At 36.0% G+C, this 10000-nt stretch overlaps 1 protein-coding gene across 2 annotated transcripts in view; it reads right to left on the bottom strand.

Moving 5' to 3' along the window:
- Window positions 1-2145: 2145 nt before the first annotated feature.
- The window catches only part of LOC138021374 (syntaxin-16-like), a 10274-nt gene continuing 2419 nt past the window's right edge, over window positions 2146-10000 (bottom strand). For both annotated transcript variants that reach the window (XM_068868236.1, XM_068868237.1), the window contains exons 4-10: window positions 9786-9819; window positions 8720-8826; window positions 7610-7772; window positions 5882-5994; window positions 4124-4267; window positions 3207-3287; window positions 2146-2287 (exon numbers count right to left, since the gene is read on the bottom strand). In XM_068868236.1, coding sequence (XP_068724337.1) covers window positions 2186-2287; window positions 3207-3287; window positions 4124-4267; window positions 5882-5994; window positions 7610-7772; window positions 8720-8826; window positions 9786-9819 — 744 coding nt within the window. In that variant the 3' untranslated portion in view covers window positions 2146-2185. The remainder of the gene's footprint in view (window positions 2288-3206; window positions 3288-4123; window positions 4268-5881; window positions 5995-7609; window positions 7773-8719; window positions 8827-9785; window positions 9820-10000) is intronic.

The raw sequence follows: 10000 nt of genomic DNA, 5'->3' as shown, positions 1-10000 counted from the left end.
TCCATCTTCACTACGCATCTTAATAAAGATTATTGTGTTGCGTGGTCTTGTCACACCAATTCACAATAATTTGAAGGAAAGAAGAAGCCAAGCAAGCACACAAGTTAAGAAGCAAGTCCTTAAGCATCACAAGGACTTCAATAGAAAATAGGCAAAATAGGAATGAGAGTAATCTTTCATTAACATGACCACTGAGACTTGTACCATGGGGTGTGGAGTGGGCACTGGCAAGTGGGATTATACCCTTCTAGGTTCTCAAGGTAAGTCTTGGCAACAATTCGCCTCTCTCTTCCCAATGAACCCCTCTTGGTACCTGCAGCAATATGCCCTTAGATGAATATCACAGATTTTATTAAAAGGAGAACTCAAACTCTACCCATGTACTTTATTCTTTTGCAACAAGTAATAGATGATATGTTTACATTTGACAACAACCCTAAAATCAAATAACCAAATATCACTTTTTAAGATAAAAACTAGCGATAAAATTTTCCGACGTTTCGATCTCGCTGAGATCATTTTCAAGTTTGAAAAAAAGTGAATAAAATTTTGCCTATAAGAAGTAAAATCACACGTGAGAATATTAAAAGCGATAAAAATGTGGAAACATGTACTAAGCGTTACAAAAGGTAAGTGATAAAAATTTAAAAAAGGCTAGATAACAATAGGACAAAAGCTTTACAAAAGAATATATGAAATACTCCGAGCTATAAAAATAACTTTGCACGGATGGAGTCAGACTGCGTGTTCAAAGTTGGCTTTTTATAGCTCGGAGTATTTCATATATTCTTTTGTAAAGCTTTTGTCCTATTGTTATCTAGCCTTTTTTTAATTTTTATCACTTACCTTTTGTAACGCTTAGTACATGTTTTCACATTTTTATCGCTTTTAATATTCTCACGTGTGATTTTACTTCTTATAGGCAAAGTTTTATTCACTTTTTTTCAAACTTGAAAATGATCTCAGCGAGATCGAAACGTCGGAAAATTTTATCGCTAGTTTTTATCTTAAAATGTATTTCGAAGAAACTACTTATCAAATATCACTTCCAGTTTAAAAAAAAAAAAACTATCAAAACAGCAGAGTTGGCCACAGGGTTGTATGAGTTGACACTAAGAGACCATCAGCTCTTAATCTAAATTGATATTCTGCAAAGGGTAGGCCCACCACTGTAGATTTGCACTGTTCAGGTCCTTTACAATCAAATTTGCTGAACACTAGGTATGTTTTTTGGCTTATTTTGTTATGAACAATAATTAAATTTTTTGTTAACTTTTTTGGTTTTCTTTTGGTGGTGGGATTTTCTTTGCATATCCAGCATCATTTCTTTCATTCATTGCAATATATGCTAGGCAAGTCTAAATTAAATCACAATTAAGCGATATCCATAAAATTCTCTGGACTTAAATTCTTGATATTAATCTTTAAAAAGGACAGAGAGCAGATTTATCAATTATTATTAGATTTAGTAACACAAGCCATTTCAAAAAAAACTCCAACAATAAAATAATTGGCAAGCCAGAAAAAAATTCAAAGTCACTTGTGACAAATTTGTTGACTAAAATTAATGCAAAAATGACATTGTCTTGAGTATTCTGGACTAGAAGAGCATTTATTTTCAGCTCCTCTTTTATGATAAATTTTAACAGTGGTCTATTTTTGACTGTGAATGAAAAAATATAAATTTATTTGATATATACAATTGGGCAATACAAGCACAGGTGTTTGATAACAATAATAATTAGCATTAATATAAGTATTGTTAATTTTGTTATCCACACCTTGCACACAGTGACATAGAAGCATGACTAAACGTGCCTTCACTGTGACATGACCCAGTAGGAAGTCCATGGGAGGGGCCTCCCTCTCTTTATTTCTGGAGCATAGCCCTGGGATCATCAAAGTGGAAGCAATGGTTTACATGGCAAGGTTGAAAGCAGTCTCCCATCCACCCCCTGTCTGGATCTGCCACTCTGTAAGACTGGTAAGTTCACAGAAATAATTTCTGTGAACTTACCAGTTCTATCTGATAGAACTGCATCCTTATAAAAAATGTACCACAGCCTCAACGAACCATTTATCGAGTACACAATTTACTATGAAATACTGTAAACCTAATGGTGATACAATGATGAAGATGATTAATATTATTGTAATACTTTTTATTAAGCAATTTCAGTGGTCATCATGCCTTTGTTATTACAAGAGCTAAGAGCATAATAATTACAACAATTCCTAAAAGTATTATACACAGCATTTTTCGGGATGCTTTCTGGTGCTTCTCACCCTAGTGAAGACAACAAATAACAACAAAATCATTGCATGAAATGAATGTACGTACATGTATTTCCAATAGAAGTGCAGGTTAATAGAGAGAAGTGATCCTTATACTTATAAATATTTGGACAATATTTTCACCAATTGACTCCAGAACTGCCGCCCACTGATGAGTAAAATTGTCTGGCATTATTTAGACAACTCCCACGGGTCAATGGCTTTAAAGCAACTGTCTCTTCATCCATCAAGTCCTTCACGGGAACACATGAGGCCAACTATTATTGTTATACAGCTGGAAATCTGCATGCTAGTTTTTCTTTCAGTTATTAAATATATAGTTGTACTTTGTCCATATTTTTTGTTGTTTTCGCCCGCACACTTGTAGCTTTTACTCTCAACTCAAAAGAGTCGTTGAGCCGAGAAAAGTTTTCATAATGCCCAGTCATTACAAGAAAATCTTGCCCGCTCAGCAGCCAACCAGGCCGTGTGTACTATGGTAGCCATATAATAAGTTAGAATATTACTACATGTAGGTACTTCTATTTTTCAATATGTTACAAATACCATCAATAAAGCAAACTAGTAAGTGTGTAACAGAATTGAATTGCCTAGTATGTATGAACTGCTAGGTTTTCAAGTTAGATACTAGTCAACTGTATCATGCTCCATGCCAAACATTTGCAACAGGATTAAAAGAAGCCTCCACAACTTTTTCTCTGTGCATTTTCATCCGCTTGACCCAGTTTTGAAGGCAATAATATTATTTTACATAGTACTGAAATATACTATATTATATTTCAGTCTCAAAAAGGTATTATTTTGCTTGGAGCCAAACCACAGAGGATCTTTAATGATTTCTTGGTCTCTCGCTTTTGTCAAAACTTACCACACATTCAATCTATCAGTACATATATGTTGCATAGTCTTACCTTTTTTAGTTGCTCTAGACCTTCTTCCACTTGGACAGCAGCTTGTTCGACATTGTAATCTATTCTATCCAATATTGTTCCCTGGAAAGATTACAGGAAGTAGTTTGTAATGACCACTCACGTGGGCTGAAAGGGTCACCAGGCCAGAGTTTTTAAAAGCAGCTAGCTGCTGGCAAAAAAAGCCACCGATAGTCTTTGACAAAAGTAATTGTGACAAGTTGCTATAAATTTGAAATACAATCTTTATGCTGTTCCCTAAAATGTCACTGATTCACACGTAAGCTCTCTTAAACAAGCAAACCCCCATTCTGCTAATGGTTACACGAGAGTCTACGAGTGAATCAGTGACCTTTTTGGGAACAACATAAAAAGTGCAACAAATCTGATCCCAACCAACGTGTTGTCCCTTATCCAATGTGGACTTACATGTAATGGGGCAATATTGTGCAGCACTCTCAAAAAGACCCAACATTGTCAGGGGGGAAAAAACTTCGCAAGTAAGAAGGGATGGTAAACCAACTGGGATGGTAAACCTACTGGGGGTGTCAAAACACATTTGATGGAAACAATTACAATTATATTATAATTAACAATAATTATTATTCCACGAGTGCGCATTGGATATGAGATGATAGATAGCCAATAAGGCACGTAATGCTGAGTTGGCTTTTATCATCTCATATCCAACAAGCACGAGTGGAACAATAAAATGAATAAAATTTTGCAGAGCATGGGGCTGATATACCATGATGGCTAAGCCAAGGAAAACTCTTGAATTGCATTATCCAATGATACAGTTTTTAATAATTATAATTATTATCATGTTCCTATAGTACTCAATTTGCAATGCTTACCAAAGACATGAAACATGTAGCAACAATTTAGTGGGAAGGTTGCAAGAAAAAAAAAATGCTCACCTGTTCCACAATCATGGTAGCAAGGTCCCTGAAGATTTCATTAAGTTCTGATATAGATTGCACAATGGATTGTATTTCCTTTTCCCTTTGTTCTATTATGGCTGAATTTTCCTCAGCAAGTCTCATTTGATCAGAAGTAAAGCCCTGAAAAAGACAAACAGACCATAAAAACAAGTACATGTAGTCTTGAATCATTGGGTTGTTGTTGGTGCTGTTGCTGGAGACAAATATCTTGATTACTGGTAATTTCTGGGTGAGTGTACATGTAGTCCTGTCCAACAGTGCAACTTATAGATTTTACTCTGTCTAATGCCAGACAATACTTGTCAGTGGGGCCCCCCTCAGGGCTGAAAAGTGTTAACACTGTTTTTGTTGACCAATATTATTTTGTTCAATCTGAGTATCTTCACCTTGTAACTTCCACTCAGGTTGCCAGAACATCAGTCACCAACAAAAGCTTTCTGATTTAGATTTATAATTTATGATTTACAGACTTTGCCAGTCAAGCTGGCAGAGTGCCACAACAGCTTGCCCCAATTACTGTGGCCTCTTTTTTTACCCTCCCAACCATGATACTCAACAGAAGACAGACCACAACACCGGCAACTATGTGCCCTACTCTTAGCAACAAGTGTGTGGGTAGCTTTCTGCTACTACATGTAACCTGCGTGGCAGGTGCTAGAAAGGGAAAGAGAAAAGCATGTGCGTGAAGAGAGGGAAGCGCAAGGGAGAGGGAAAGGAAGTGCTTAGTTCAGCAACACCATAGTCTTTTCCGTCTCCTTCGCGCTCCCCTCGCTTCGCACGCACGCTTTCCGCTTTCCCCTTTCCCTTTCTAGCACAATTTCCCTTTCTGCCATGCAGACTAGACTAAATGTACATGTAAATGGCCAAGGAAAAGCAAATTCCATCAAGGTAGTAATACAAATAACAATACTTATTATTTAATTGTGTTTTTATGGAAACATGTGGTAAAGGAAGATCAAATTATATGATTGAACATTGCAAGGTGTTTAAATGGCTACTTCTGAAAAGATGAGGGGACTAATCTTGGAATGGACTGCCACTGCACACCTCAGGAGGTGATAGTAGTCTCAGCCTGTTCCAAGCTCTTAGTCTTTTGGGATGAAGGATGAGGCAAGCACGTGAAAAAAACTAAACAATGACTGGGGTAAGGTGAGAATGCCTCCACTCACCTCAGTCTTCAGAATTGTCTCAAGATCGTTGCTTATTTTCACTTATCCCAAAGAACCAGGACCCACCAGTTTCATCAAATTGTGATTCATGTGAGCAACTAAGCAATAAGTACCACAGATCTTATGGCTTTACAGCTTGTTTACTAAAGGCTGGTTGACACTAGTGACACAATTGCAAACACAAATGCAAGGGGAAATATACTTGTTCCATGCCTCTAGGGTTGGCTTTATCTGCCATCTTGAGATCTATTCAATTGCGCATGGGTATTTCAATGTGCTTGCATTTGCGTTCAATGTGTGAACTTCCTTGCTCTTGCGCTTGCATTTGCGTCGCTCATGTGAGCCAGCCTTAAGATCACTTTATTCGATTTCCTCATTCTAGTGTGCGAGAAAAGAATACTAACAAGGATGGACTCTGCTAACAACTAACAGACACACAGGGAGATACATGTACAATGCAGAGAACTTCAACACCATTTTTTCTTTCACACGCCAGCCACTAGCATGACCAGTGTTACAGTAGCTTTCCTCTGGTCAGTGGTAACAGTAAAACCTGCCAACTTACTCTGTCATAGAGTTCATCATCCTCAACTACATCTTCATTCATGAGGGCGCTGCTGGTGGCTGGTAGGCCTGTGTCAAAATACTGCCTTTCCCTTTCCTCACGGTTCTTCAGTCCTGGTAAACCCAATAACAGCAGTGAAGGATGTGGTGTGGTTGGTTGGTTAGTGTATTAAATGTGCACTAGGTTCAAATTCACTTTGACCGCACTAATTGGATTTGTCAACAAAGGGATCAAAATCAACTTCACAGTATTATTGTAAAATCAGACTCGATCTCGAATCTAGATATTTTGTTTGGTACAATTCATTCTTCTCGATACTATTTGGCCCTCAACCACCTCATCATTATAGGGAAGTATTACCTATACCTTAATGCCAATGCTAAAACTAAGTTTCAGTTTTGTGAATTTATATCTGTTGTCCATGACAAATTAACATTAGAAAAATATAGTGCTACCAAATTAGGTGAATGAGATAATTTTTTGAAAAATGGGCCTTCTTACAAGGTACTGTAACTAGTAGATTATTATTATCATTATCATTATCATTATCATTAGCATTAGCATTATCATTATCATTATCATTATCATTATCATTATCATTATCATTAGCATTATCATTAGCATTATCATTATCATTATCATTATCATTAGCATTAGCATTAGCATTATCATTATCATAAGCATTAGCATTAGCATTATCATTAGCATTAGCATTAGCATTAGCATTAGCATTATCATTAGCATTAGCATTAGCATTAGCATTATCATTATCATTAGCATTAGCATTAGCATTAGCATTAGCATTAGCATTATCATTAGCATTAGCATTAGCATTATCACTATCACTAGCACTAGCACTAGCATTAGCATTAGCATTAGCATTAGCATTAGCATTATCATTAGCATTAGCATTAGCATTAGCATTAGCATTAGCATTAGCATTAGCATTATCATTATCATTATCATTATCATTATCACTATCATTAGCATTAGCATTATCATTATCATTATCATTATCATTAGCATTATCATTATTATTATCATTATCATTATCATTAGCATTATCATTAGCATTATCATTATCATTATTATTATTACAACTACTGTTATTTATTTAATATATTTTACACCATTAAGACAATACAAATGACATAACTATGTACCTCAAGGTACAAATATCCAAAACTTCCAATCAGTGTTTTATAACTTACAGCAATGTGTTTGTAAACTTAAACTACTCTCTTTGTAACCTTAAGTAATCAGTATGTAAGTAGAGGTATGTACATGTGTAATTTAGTGTGAATTAATAATTGTAATAGTACAGTTGCAAATTAAAATTTAGAAAAAAATCAGACTCGATCACCAGGCAGGACATTACTGAACCACGAAACAGCAAAACGAAACAGCAAAACACCATATATGACCCCACCATACATTGAATACTAACCAGCAAAGGTTGGGTTTTGAGATTAAATGTTGTTAAATTTAGGCTAATTAGGCCTAACACCTTATTGCTCCTAATTCATTGAGATTAAGATTAGGATTCAGATTAAGATTGAGATTACGAGCAATAACGTTTTAGGCATACTTTGGCCTAAAACGATATTTAATCTCAAATCCACCCTTTGTCAATTAGTATTCAAATGTATGGCAGGGTCATACATGGTGTTTTTGAGTTTCATTTCGCTGTTTTGCTGTTTCGCTATTTCATGCCCACCAGGCACTTACTCTTCAAGTAAGATGACTGTCCCTTTCTAAAGTTAAGTGACAAATCCTGTAGACTAACAGCCAATGATGACATGACATTTTTTAAAAGACGCTGCTCCTGCTTTGAGGCACCTCTGCTTTGCCTTCCTATTCTTTGAATTGACCCTTGACATTGATGAAACATCTACAAGACAAACAATTAGCTTAAATCAGACTTACTTCAGTTTCACAATGTTACAGAGGAACGTGCAAAAGAGTTAGCAGAATACAGCAAGACCCTTACTACAGTGTGACCAGACCACAACACCCAAAAAGCCATGCCCTACTTTTTTGCAAACAGTGTGGTTTTTTAGCATCCAAAAGCTGATCAACAAGTGCTATGAGACAGGGCCCACTGGCTATCCCTCTAATCCAAGAAGACTTGCAAACATAATAACAAAACAAGCATTTTTTTTCTCCTTGGTATTTCACGTGGGATGGACCAATAATAATACTAGTAATAATCTCGGATTATTGAAGTGCATTCGACAGTCACTTAGCCTGTGTGTTTCCATACGGTTCTAAGCTAAAAAACTAAGCATGGGACAAAAAGAGACTGTCATCAGATCGAGATCAATATGTGTGCGAGAATCCATGCGAGGGTCTGCCCCAGCAGACAACAAAAAAATCTCCAGGGCGTCTATTTTGGTGTCCCTTACAGAGAAAAATCTCGATTCAATTTGGCAAGACCACACAATCACCCAATCTGAACAAAATTAGGATGCGTTCTCCTTCAATTGAATGCAATAAGCATTTAGTTTAAAAGAAGAAAATACTATTTACAGGGGAAAAAAACCCTTCACACAAGAGGCAGAAGGAAAGAAATGCCTGAACTTGCCTTCCACTTAAAAAAGTAATTTTTAAAGGTCCAAAGCAGTAAGTGTCAAAGAACAGGAGAACGACAAGTTAGAATAAGATCATTTTCATGCTTATACAACAAACAGCAAAACATCATTTTGCTTTTTGCCATATTTCAAAGAAATGCAATGCTATACCATATCCCCTCACTGTTTAAACACTTATTTTCAAGTTCTCTACACTGGGTAACCTTAAATTATAAATTCAAACTAGTTTGAAAAGGTTACTACAAACCTGTGTAATTTCTTTGGTTGTTATTTCTATTGTCTGCTCTTCATCTACACTATCATCAAGTGTTGGCCGGTTCAGATGTCGATCATGGAGGGTAGACAGCTCTTGCACTATGTAAAAAAAAATGCCTTTTAAAAACTACATATTATGTAATAACAGAAACCCATAAGGGTTGAAACGTGTAACGCGCGTTCACAGCTTCCGAATATTCAGTGCGAACTGATTGGTTGAATGTTTCAGTGCGAAGTACCATATTTGGAAACCCCTCGCTCTTGTTGTTCCAAATATGGTACTTAGCAAATCAAATATTCAGAAGCTTGTTTCCAAGCACACAAGGGGCCGTTACACGTTTCAACCCTTATGGGTTTCTGGTAATAATAAACAATAGTTACCTTTCACATAAGGGTATTTTCAAGTGAACTGGATAAAAGAATGTACAGTATTAGTATATTTATTCACCATTTTAACATTTTGTGAAGTTCGTGTTTCTCAAAGCAAAGTTAAAATATTGTAATATCAAAAGTGCACAGTTATTGAAAACTTTAACCCGTTGATTCCTGGGAGTGACACTTAAAGTTTCAGATTTTGAAAGTGTGAAATAATCTTGCTTAATACTTGACCGGTAAAAGTTTGAGCTTTGATTTTTATCCAAAGGTTGTTTACTTTGAGGGTAAGTTTTGGACTTAATGGTCTGCCACTACTCGTGTTCCAATGCATGCAAACTCATTGCATTCTTAAACCATTGAGTCTTTGACGTCAGTTTTTCCTCAACCCAGCTCTCTCTCTCAAGACTTTTAAACTTACTAATGGCCGTCCATAAAATAGGCAAATTCCAGTTAAAATAAACAGGTGTCTTTATTAAATCAAGGCTTAAGAGTTGGGTCACTACTGTTTAGTTAACATAGTTTTGAAATCCAAAGAAAAATAAAAGTTGAGTTTTTTGGTCAATTAGTAGCACTTTAACAGATTTTACTCTGTCTAACGCCAGACCATTTTACTCATCAACTCAGGGCATCCAGGGGTACTGAGGAGTTAATGGCTTAAATACTAATTAAAACTTTCAACTCACTTCTTTGTTTTATTCTTGTAATTTCATACTGGATCTGCAACGTTATATAAAAGTGATTAAATCTCAATGCCTGTCATCCTCCCTTCGACTTTGAAAGAAAAAAGGTTGACTAAACGTTTGACGGATGACATTATGGTGTAAGCACTGATCTATCACTAATGGAAGCCAGGTTTGAATTTTGGATTCTACAGCATAAGGTATATGAGTTTGTTGTT

The sequence above is a fragment of the Montipora capricornis genome, chromosome 10 (genome assembly GCF_036669925.1).
Source record: "Montipora capricornis isolate CH-2021 chromosome 10, ASM3666992v2, whole genome shotgun sequence".
NCBI lineage: Eukaryota > Metazoa > Cnidaria > Anthozoa > Scleractinia > Acroporidae > Montipora > Montipora capricornis.
This window is presented reverse-complemented; position numbering and strand designations above follow the sequence as displayed.